This window comes from Nelumbo nucifera, chromosome 2, assembly GCF_055504915.1.
Source record: "Nelumbo nucifera cultivar China Antique chromosome 2, China Antique-T2T, whole genome shotgun sequence".
NCBI classification, from domain to species: domain Eukaryota; kingdom Viridiplantae; phylum Streptophyta; class Magnoliopsida; order Proteales; family Nelumbonaceae; genus Nelumbo; species Nelumbo nucifera.
Window position 1 is genome coordinate 15,291,271 of NC_142650.1, and position 11,750 is coordinate 15,303,020.

An 11,750-nucleotide genomic window follows, 5' to 3' on the forward strand; every position below is an offset into this window, starting at 1 on the left:
TTTGATTTTGGTTTTCAGATTTAGAAATTCGGTTAATCAAAAAATCGAATTAATTAAAATTTATTATATAATATACAATATATAATATGTTATATATTTATATATTATATATAATGTATTATAATGAAATTAAGTTTCATAATATATATTATAAAAATATATATATGTATATATATATATATATTATAGGTTATAATATATAATATTATGTATATTTTAATTAAATTCAGTTTTAATCGAAAACCAAACCAAACAGTTTTATTATAATTTGGTTTTCCTTTTTTAATTTCAGTTTTAAAATTTTTGGTTTATTCAATTCGGTTTTTAATCAAATAAACCGAATGCTCTCCCTTACATGAAGGATAGACTCCGTTTAATTCATTTTGCATGTATTAAACCAATGCACGAATTAAAAGACGTATGGCGCGTCCTCATGTTGCACGAACGGTGCGCGTATATAGCGTGTCTGGACCGAAGTCGAACAAGACTATTGGATGTTGTATCTATTTTTTTTATTTTTAAATGAAAAATCAGAACAAAAAAAAGGGAAAATGACCAATCAGTCCAGATCAGAATTTTATAACCCCAAAGTACAGGGGAAATGCATCTTGACGATGAATTAATGCTAAATTCAGGGGTAAGATGTGATTTATACGGGGGAGAGGGCTAGTAGTAGGGGGGCTGGAATTCAGAATTCTGCATCGTGGGTATCCGTACTTCTCAAATAGACTGGATAACTAGGAAATATCACAGTCCTTGGATAGTCCAGACACTCTCCAGGCTAGGCCTGTAGGCCATTCCAAAGGGTGGTCTAAATTCCAATGGATGTGCAGCACATCTAAGGGTGGCAGATGAGGCATTGAGGCCTTTCCCTATTTTTTCTTTCAAAACAAACAGTCTTATTGCATGTTTGATTTGATGGAAAATAAAAGAGAAATAAAAAATTGAAAAGAATTTCTCATAGAATTTCACAAATTTTGTTCAAAACATTCCTTCAACTTTATATTTCTCTCTTATTTTCTATCAAACCAAATATAACCTTAGATTATATAGCATATTCCTAAATATGTAATAGAATAAAAAGAACCCCAGACAAACGAAACCATAAATAAAATGCAACTTTACACAAAAAGGCTAGAAACCTTGCTACAAAAGAATAACCTAATAATAGTCATGGATGAAACAGGGAGAAATCATTACTTGCGATGGGCCGATGGCACAACTGTGGGTTGCACAATCAGGACTTTGATTGATAAAATCCAATTCCAGAGGGGTCAACTTTCTCATTGTAGAGAAAGTAGCACCAAAACAGCTATAGAAATGCTTATATATAAAAGTGCAATGGAAGCGCAAAACTCCCTTTCAAAATCGCAAATACTTGAAATTCAAGTACAGGTATAGTTTGTGAGGCTACCTTTGCGCAAATTGTTTAATCAAATTAGCTTCCTTCTGTTTTAAAAAAATATTATTATCTAGATCTCAAATCCTCCAAGGAACTAAATGTTCAGTTTAGAAAGAGTATAAATACAAATTTTTAGAATGCAAAACTTTATATTTTGTATATATTTATATTGTACATGTTTGCATTTGTACTTTCCCTAAGGGAAAGCTTTATAATGCATGAATTTGGGGTGAGGCGGGCTATATCCTCTCTTGTAATAAAATTTTAAGAAAGCATTGTGTGTATCCCCATAGATGCAAATGATTTGTCGTTTGTAAGTTTGTAACCATATATTTTGTTCTTGGCTTGGAGTTTTTGGTGTTGGCCCCGAATATTTGTTGTTTTAATCAAGCTGAATCACAAGTCACCGAACCTTCATGGAACCTTCATATTTACTTTTGGTGGGCAAGAATGCATAGAGGAACCTTCCAATCAACTAATTGAGGTTCGATTTTTGGATCATTTGCAGAATTTGAAGAAACCCGTCTCTGGAGTTAGTTGTGATGTGTTGTCTGTTTAGTTGAGGTAGGTGGGCTTGAACCTTCGACCTTTGGTAGGGAATATCAACAGATCAAAGTTACGCGCTCCATCCATGGATAACTACACACCCACACACAGTGTGGGAGGATGGAATGGCAGACCTGAAAAGAAAAAAACTAGGGCAATAGGACTTAAATCAATAACAGAAAGGCCTGTGTAAAGAGCCTAAACTATTGTTTGGAAGCTAGATACTAAGGATGAGAAAGACAAATGGGATATTCCATTTATTAGGATATAGTTTGGATTGGGTTGTATATGGGTTTGGAGCTCTAGGCCCAGCCCAACTTAATGTGAGTGCAGTGAAGTCGTAGTTGTTAGGTTACTTTCGGACCTAAGGCTGTGTTTGGTTGCAATGCAAATAAATTTTTACTGATGTGAAACTATGGCAGTGCAAATGATTTGAGTGTAAATTCTGACCTAGTTTTGTTTCAAACTTTAGCTTATTTTGTTTGATTGCTTTACAAATGAAATAAATTAAGACATGAAGCAGAATAAGGTAAAACCCAAAACAAAATTAAATAAGAATTTGCATTTTTTTTATTTGCTGTCCCATGCATTGCATTTGTACTAGTGCAAATAAAATTGCACTGCAACCAAACACAGCCTAAGGGGAGCTAAATAATGCAAAAACTTGTGAATGCAGTTGAAAAAGGAAAAGGAGGAAATTGATGCTAATATTGTCAAGGAAGGTTCAACCTAATGCTTTGTTTGGTTTTAAGGAAAAGGTGGGGAAAGGAAAGGAAATTAAGGAATAGTTTCCCTTTATTTTTCTTCCTTTTTCTGTTTTTTACTTCAAATTAAACACAGCCTATAAGTTTGAGTTATTAGGTAAGGTCCCTGAATAGGTTTTCTATTTTCTAACATGCCCCCTCATGTTAAAGTCTGTTGGGCTTGATGTATGGGCAAGCATAAACCAATCCATACCTTGTGCTGAAATTATAATGGAGGGATGGGGATAGAATAATTAAAGATGCAACTTTGGTGGGCTTGAGTTGGAAATTTGTTAAAATTTTAATAGATCCCACGTAAAAGCAAAGACCTGATACAATGTAAATTCTTCAAATCTAATACCTGATTTACATTCCGAAAAATATTAAATCACTTGATCAAACAGGCTCTAATATCATGTCAATATACAAGCTTAAGCTGTTAGATCATTTCCTTGAATAGATTTCTATTTTCTAACAAACATTTGGGTTGGCATTGATAAGTGAATCTCCATCCAACTCTTTGACAGCACTTTGGTTCATAGGTAACTGCTTTCAATGTCATTTTCCCCTTGAACACTTCATTCTTGGTGTGAAAAGGTGGGCCTGCTTCCCTAGATAACTTGGCGGCAGAACGCGACTGTGGGAGGTAATCCATCCTTGTTTTGATGCTTTGGAATTAGGTAAGGTTGAAAAACAAAGCCTAAAAATCACTTCCCAATGATTTTTCGAAGTCATTTCGGTATTTTCAAGTAATAAACCTGGCTTCTTTTTTTTTTTTTTCTCTAACAACCGAAACACATCACCCACATTCTAAACGAGAAAATACTGGTTTTTGTTTTCTTGGAAGAACGAAATACTGTGTTGAAAATTGAAATGTCGTGAAAAATTAGAAAAACATGATTTCGTTTTCATTTTACACAGCCAAACAACTGTGATAGAAAAGGGCAATGGAAGAGATGAATCGGGCTGGGTTGGCAAAGCGGAGTCGGCAAGTTAGCTGGTAATTGGTGGGCAAGCGTTTACAAGAATTAAGGAGAAACAGAATTGGATGCACATGCCCCACCCCAGTTCCAATCGGCTATTTGGATTTTGATATTAAACCCATAAACCTCATTCTTCATGTGGCGTTCTTTTACTATAAGCAAGCGTAGGCTCGTAGCATCTCGATGAGTGTCAAAGATCATCATCAGACGGATTTCAGCAGGACCACGTACGTGAAGTCCATAGTGGAACTTTATTCACGCTTTTCTCGAAAGCAAAAAGCAAAAAACAATGGGTTAGATTTAGATCGGAGGAAGGATCCATGTCTAATGGATTTTGAAGTTTGAGCCAACCGACACAGCAGATCAAGCGTTGAATCTTTAAAAACCAAACCAAATTACAAGGCCCTAGGCGGCTAGGCCCAGTGCCTTGCAGACAACGCTGATCTCTCTCTAATCTCTTTCCTTTGCGTTTGTTTTCTCACTTTTCTCCGCTCTCTACGTAGACGGCCCCTCCCAAATCCGGTAAGGTGCCACCGAGACCAAGGTGCACTTTAGCCGCCCGGATATCTTAGAAGATGAGCATCAACTGAACCTGAGACTAGGACCCGCGTTGGCTCGATGGTCAAACCGTGTATCGTTAGGTTATTCTGCACCATCGCATAGGATAGTCCATGTTGTCTATTCACCCTTTTGGTTGGGTGGTTTAGGCCTAAATTGAAATTGGTGGTTTGGTCTAATACTCTAATATAGATTTAGAAATAAACTAATTTTATTTAGGATCATTTTAAATCGTACTTTACTGATTTAATTTGACATCTTTTTTAAAAACACGTACCCCTATCCCTATAGCTATCCCAATAATTGGAATTAATTAAGACTAAATTGAGTTAGAAGACAGAACTAGGAATTATTGAAATTAATAACCAGATACTATTATATGCCCACAGAAATGCTTTTGGCGGGAAGGAAAAATGGATCCGGTCGGTTGGTGTAGGAAGCCATAGTGGGTTCCAACCCTACTTACCTAATCACTTACTTGCTCATTCTGTGCTTGAAACTTCTTATCTCTTTAGGATGACAACGACAATTCGTGGGGTCTGTTGTTAAATACTGAGACCAGTTCATTCAAAGCCCAAAGGAAATGTGAGTCTGATTTCCTTTCATCCAGTATCAGCTGACTGAACAATAATTGACCCGTAACCTGCTCAGGTTCGGGTCAATAATATGGATCTTAACATAAAGGTTAAAGGAGAAAACCGCAATGCAGCAGTTTCGCGCGAGCCGGATTCCAGGCCTTTTCTTTCGAAATTTTTATACAACATAGAGAGCATGTTGGTACTAAAGCCATTAATTTAAGAGCCTGTTTGGTTCGCAGAAGTAAGGGTTTAGAAATCGGAATGACATTATAATTTTAATTTGAATCCATTCCCATTCCTGGTGGAATGGCAATATGGCATTCCTCCATTTGACCTCCATTGAAATTGGAATCCCATTCCTAATTCCCATTCCAATTGTGAACCAAACGGATCTTATTTTTGTGCATTTAATCCATGGGGCCCTCATGAGATCTAAAGATATAAATGGTAATAACTAAAACAATTAATGAAGAATACTAATTAGTAATTATCATAACTAAAGGGGGTGAAACGTGAAAGTGACAAATAAATATTAAAATTTGGTCCCTGCATGGACACGTAGCAGAGAGCTAGGCAAAGATACATAGAGGATAGGAGCTTTCTGCCTCTCTCTCCTGAAATTACCGGATTCACTGAGACGAGCAATGCCAAGAGGAAAGCCTTTCCCAACACGGACCTGAAACCGGTTTCTTCGTTCAGAGATAATGAAATCAAATTTAACCCACCTTCAAATCCGTCCAGCTTGTATTTATATGTTTGGGTTGGGACTCTCTCTCAACACCACACGCACTGCGTACAGCACCAGCATTCCCACAACCCCTACCTTCCCTCTCCCCCTAACGAACCGTTTGGGGAATAAAAAGCGAGGGAAAAACAACGACCGAAATCCATAGATCCCGCCGGTATTGGTCACCGGAGTTTTGCTTCCCGGCAGAAATTCGAGTAGCATTCGGTAAGAACCAGCGGAATCATTGCAATCCTGCATTTCTACTCTTACGGTGTTTGTTTATCTGTTTTTTCTCTGTATTCTGCTATGCATGTCGTTTGATGACTACTTTCTTGAGGATCATGTATGGAGGTGTTGGAACCTAAGCATCTTCTTTCATCGCTATTGGAATTGTTCGTTCTATTTTTCGGAGGAATTTAGTAATGTAGGTTGTGTTTCATCTTATTGCTGTGTTTTCTTGAATTTTATTGAGATACGGCATCGTAGCTTTTCTGTTTCAATTCGTTGGTTGCTTTGGTTCTTTTGGCTTGATAGAGTTTATTGGAGATTTCTTTTATCCTTAGAAAAGAAAGAAAAAAACAAATTGCGAAATTTTTATCAGATCTGCTACTTGGTTTCTCTGTATCCTTAGTCTTTTTTTTTTGGGGTAATGATCCTTAAGTCGATCTATACAATTTGTGATTACTGTATTTCATTCCATTTCGCTTCTTGTCGTGCACAAGTTGTTACAGAATTCCATCTTTGCTTCGTGTGGCGCCTCTAAGTGTTTTGAACTTTTACTTTTTAGGTCATATTTAGGTTTTCTGTCCTATTCAGACACCGATCTCATCCGCCTGCTTATTCATCAGAAAAGAAAATCACTTAAACTAGTTCCAATGTGGCTGTAACATAAAGTCGTAGCTAACTGCAACCTGATATGAATTTAGTCCCCTGTCCCATAAGAAATGACCTGTTACTAGATTCAATGGTTTCGTAGATCTCATTTAAAAAAATCCACTTTGTCGTTTAGCTGAAACTCGTATCCTTATTCCAGTTAATACATGCAAAGAGATTTCTCATTGCTGTTTTAGCATTATTACACAGTCTTTTAACACTTGTTTGGATGTTGAGTGTCTTTTTAAGGGTTTTACCTTATGTTCGGCTTTAAGATTTCAATCCCTTTTTATTTCTAATTCTGTTTTATACTGGGGTTTTCTTCCCTTCCCTTCCATCTCGTGTGTTCTTGTTAAATCCAATTGAATAGTTTAATATCAACAAATATATTTGTCAATACAAAGTTCTGAAAGAGGAGCGGCGCTTATTCTTGTTGGAGGATTCATTTGCAAATGCATGCCTGGGCATTCTGTTTTAGTTTGTGAAAACCTGCTGAATAGTTCCTGATTATTTTATGGGCAGGGAAGGCAGGATATTCTCACAATGAAGGCACTTATTCTTGTTGGAGGATTTGGAACACGGTTGAGGCCATTGACGCTCAGTTTCCCAAAGCCACTGGTTGAGTTTGCTAACAAACCTATGATTCTGCATCAGGTTTTGCTTCCTAAATTCCTGCTTTTTGTGTCAAAACTTAAAAGTTTACTTTTACCTGTTTGATGCTTGAAGTATGTAAATAGGCTCCTCCTTAATATTTTAGGTGCTTCATTATTACCAAAAAGGTTATTACCATGCAATGATGACAGGCTCAACGGAAGAAACTTCCGACTTTCGATCAAAAAAGAAAAAATGGATTAAACTTCTGAATAGTTGATGCCTAAGCTATAACACTACATGTAATATGACTTGAACCTCTTTATTTCTTTTTTCTTTAATACAGGTTGTAAATTTTAATATTACATTACCTTAGCCCAAAAAGTTGGAATGTTAGGTGCTTGCACAAGAGCTAATCAAGTACTATGAAGAGATTATCAGTATTTCCAGAAAATTAAATAAGTAAAACTATTTTATTTTCGGGTGTTATATGGATTGTTTTAACCAAAGCCTCTTTTTTAACAATAGATTGTTGAATTTGTCCCAGATAGAAGCTCTCAAAGCTATTGGTGTTACTGAAGTAGTTTTGGCCATCAATTACCAACCAGAGGTAAAACAATTAGAGCATTTATCTCACTGCAGGAAGCCTTTTTGATGTTCTAGTTGGCCATTCTTTGTAGCGAAATTGTTTATGGGGTTGCACCTTGTTTTATATAGGTGATGCTGAACTTCTTGAAAGAATTTGAGGCAAGGCTTGGGATTAAGATTACATGCTCACAAGAAACTGAGCCACTTGGGACTGCTGGTCCTCTAGCTTTGGCAAGGGATAAGCTGATTGATGACTCTGGTGAGCCATTTTTTGTCCTCAACAGTGATGTTATCAGTGAGTATCCACTCAAAGAAATGATAGCTTTCCACAAAGCCCATGGAGGGGAGGCTTCTATAATGGTCACTAAGGTAGCTTTGAATTCTTCTCTTTTCTGCAATCGTTACTAGAGTAATTGAACTATGATTTTCCAGTTATATTGATTTGACATTGAACAATTGAGAACTATTCCATTTATTTGGCAGGTTGATGAGCCATCCAAGTATGGTGTGGTGGTTATGGAAGAGTCAACAGGGAAAGTTGAAAGGTTTGTGGAGAAGCCAAAAATATTTGTTGGTAACAAGATCAATGCTGGGATTTACCTGTTGAACCCATCCGTTCTTGATCGGATTGAACTGAGACCCACATCAATTGAGAAAGAGGTATTCCCAAAGATTGCAGCTGAGCAAAAGCTCTATGCCATGGTCTTACCAGGATTCTGGATGGACATTGGTCAACCCAAGGATTACATCACAGGTCTCAGACTCTATCTGGACTCCTTGAGGAAGAAATCCTCATCCAATCTGGCCAATGGTTCTCATATCGTTGGAAATGTTTTGGTACATGAGACTGCCGTGATCGGAGAGGGGTGTCTCATTGGGCCAGACGTGGCTATAGGTCCAGGATGTGTAATTGAGCCAGGGGTTAGACTTTCACGTTGCACAATAATGAGAGGTGTTCGCGTTAAGAAGCACGCATGCATCTCCAGCAGCATCATCGGTTGGCACTCCACTGTGGGGCAGTGGGCTCGAATAGAAAATATGACCATCCTTGGGGAAGATGTTCATGTATGCGATGAAATATACAGCAACGGTGGTGTTGTTCTACCCCACAAAGAGATCAAGAGCAGCATTTTGAAGCCGGAAATTGTCATGTGAGAGTGAGAACCAGAGATGAAGCTGAGGTTTTGAGTTGCAGTTAAAATTGTCCATAGTAATGACATTATGTCTGAAAATTGGGTCTTCTTCTTTCTCTCTTCCTTTCATGATTGTAAAATCTAGTGTTATGTCATCTTGATTTGCAGATGCATAAGGTCAGTGGACCTCAGGTGCACCCTGCTCTGTCCCTACCCCATGAGTCCAGTCCCCCTGTAATGTGTGTTATGTAATACCAGAACAGAATAGAGAAGGTATGGTTACGGCTGAGCATTTTCTTAGGATACATATGTGGCCTGGATTTGAGATGTAATCTTGATTTGCAGATGTGTAGATACAAGTTATCATTGCCAATCGCTTATTCTCAGAATTTCTGTTCGTTAGCTAGACATACCTTTGTTGTACAGCACATGAGATGAACCCCTTTTAACAAGCAATGTGATACTGAGGAGACTAGATCCAGTGTCGGTGGCATTATTGGTTCTACTGCCAAGACGCAAAACATGTGGTGAATTTGAACCCCATGTTTGTACCATTTCTCCGATAGTTGGGACGTCAATTTAAGTGCATGTGCTCCCAAGTCTGATAGTCCCCACAATTAAAAAATATTGTTGCCAGTTTGCCACTTCAACTCAATCCCTTTGTCCGATTCTTTGATCACTTCTTTTCATTTGTGGGGCTGCAACCGGCTTTGTTTATTTGAACGAGTTGTTAGCATGGACCACAAACTATCTTGATGTCTAATTTATTATTACAGTGAATCCTCCCCCAGAGGAAAGGTCGTTGGCTCCTTTTAAAAGGAGAGATGCTTAGCGGGGGAAGACAGAAATAGGCAGATAACTCACTGGCCACTGGGTCAACGGTATGACGGTAAAAAATCATGAGAAATTGGGAATAGGTACCTCACCGGTTCAACAGTTGGACTATCTATCATTCTATCGTATCTGGTGGTAAAAGTGTTTGACAAGGTCGGTTCTCTTCTGGGTCTGGTCAAGTCGGAGAAAGACTTGGGAGGATAATTTGTAGTTGGTCTCTCCGGCTTCCTGCCTTGGTTATTTGTGGGGTGAGTTCTGAAGCAGCCATATCTCTTATTTTGCATATCCTTGTTAAGATATTGATGCATCATGCAGCTTCCTCGAAGGTGCACTTAAAAGTTGTTTTGTCGTTTTTAATTTATCTGTGTCCCTTCCTCAAGTGAGACGTGAAAAGCTAAATTGATTAATTGGTTGAGATCCAAATAAGACATGAAAAGTCCCGTTTTTTGTATGATAAAATATTGCAATTTGCAAAACCGTCTGTAGTCTGAAATTACAATGAAATTGCCTTTGTCCTTTTCAACAGAAAATTAAAAAAGAAAAAAGAAAAAAAAAAGCATGGTGACAACGAACCATTATCCCGATATTTCACTCTGGATCTGCCATTCTGCTGTTCACTTCGTACAAGAGGCTAAGTAAACAATTATGAGTGTTTCGCATACATGGATGTGATGCATCCGGGCTTTATTATTTAGGGACAGTTGACACTTTTATTAAGAACAAATTAAATAAAAAACATTAGGTTAATTATAGACAGCCGCCCAGTACTTAGGGTTAGTGATACTTAGCCCCTCCAACTTTGTTTTATAACAAACAACCATCACTTTGTCCCACCATTAATATTTTGTGGGTTAACTTGATACAATATTGGCTTAAACATTTCTAAAACTTTATATTATTTTATTAGTCTATTTTATCCTTTTTACTTAGTTTTTCTAAAAGCCCTAACTCTCATATGTTTCTCTCTAATTTATCCTGGTAATGCCTTAAGAAGAATTTGTGCTTTAGGATGGTTATTTTGATCTTTTTGATATTTGTTATTATCATCCCATAGCATCTTGAATGAGCAATTTAATAATTTTACTTCCACCCTTAACAGCATTATTGGATCATGGAACAATGTGCTAGAATCTAGAAATTTGGAGGGCTGCTTCAGGGGGTTGAGAGTTGCCATCCCTAAATACAAGGTAAGGTGATATCTGTAATTTGTAACAAACACCTGCCATTTTCGTGTCTTGCATAAGGTGCGTACTAACCCATGAAAGTTCAGGGGTAGTTTTAATTGGTCAAACCCTCGAACAGGAGTTCTTCCAATAACATACCCATCCACTCTCAGATTGGGGTTTTGATCAATCAATACCACTCCCACACACTGAATTCGAATTTGAAATTTAAATTTCCGAATATTTGATTTGATTTAAATTTGATCAATTAATTTATAGATAAAATAAGTATTTTATTCATATAAAGTATATAAATGTATAAATTATTTTATATATTAATTATAAAAAATATTTAAATAATATGTATATTATATATAAGAATTAAATAATTGATCAAATTTGAATATTTATTAAAACAAATTAAATCAGGTCATATTTAAATTCGATTGATTGTAATACTCAAATTATCTGAAGTTGATTCAATTATGTCGAATCTCAAATTTAAAATCGGATTTTCTAATACCATTGACACCTCTAAATACAAGATGAGCATTGTTTGAGATCCGAACTGCCTTTAGCCAATCCTGGTCAACTTTTTTCCAGCCTAGATCAGCTGCTTCCCACGCTGTATATTAAAAGTTAAAAAGCCTACATAACCAATCATGGGTGAAAACGCCAGTGTTCCGAACACATGAATGTTGTGTGGTGTGTATGAAACACTGACTTATCCACTGTTAATTGGTTAAGTAGGATCTTATGCAGTGTGGCAAGCCTTAAAACACAGCGTTGCCAGCAGCAAATCCCAAGTCAACTTTTTCACCATGAATAACCATTTTGGCATAGTCCCTTTTCTTTAACAATGGTCGCCTGTTTCTTAAGGCTCAGTTTGGAAGGAATACAAATACAAATATGTATTTGCACTGTACATATTTGTATTTATACTCTTTCTAAACTGAGCCTTAAACGATTAATAATCACAGTATTCTGAAAAAAAAAAAGAAAGAAATTGTGAAGCTGGTTGTTAAGAAACG

The 11,750-nt window shown here is 36.9% G+C and overlaps 1 protein-coding gene across 1 annotated transcript; it reads left to right on the forward strand.

The window, feature by feature from the left end:
• The first annotated feature begins 5,366 nt into the window (after positions 1 to 5,366).
• LOC104597092 (mannose-1-phosphate guanylyltransferase 1) lies at positions 5,367 to 9,095 on the forward strand. The gene is made up of 5 exons (XM_010258490.3): positions 5,367 to 5,762; positions 6,933 to 7,064; positions 7,549 to 7,611; positions 7,719 to 7,958; positions 8,073 to 9,095. The coding sequence occupies exons 2-5, from the start codon at positions 6,954 to 6,956 to the stop codon at positions 8,742 to 8,744; spliced, it is 1,086 nt and encodes a 361-aa protein (XP_010256792.1). The 5' UTR covers positions 5,367 to 5,762; positions 6,933 to 6,953; the 3' UTR covers positions 8,745 to 9,095.
• The last annotated feature ends 2,655 nt before the right edge of the window (positions 9,096 to 11,750 follow it).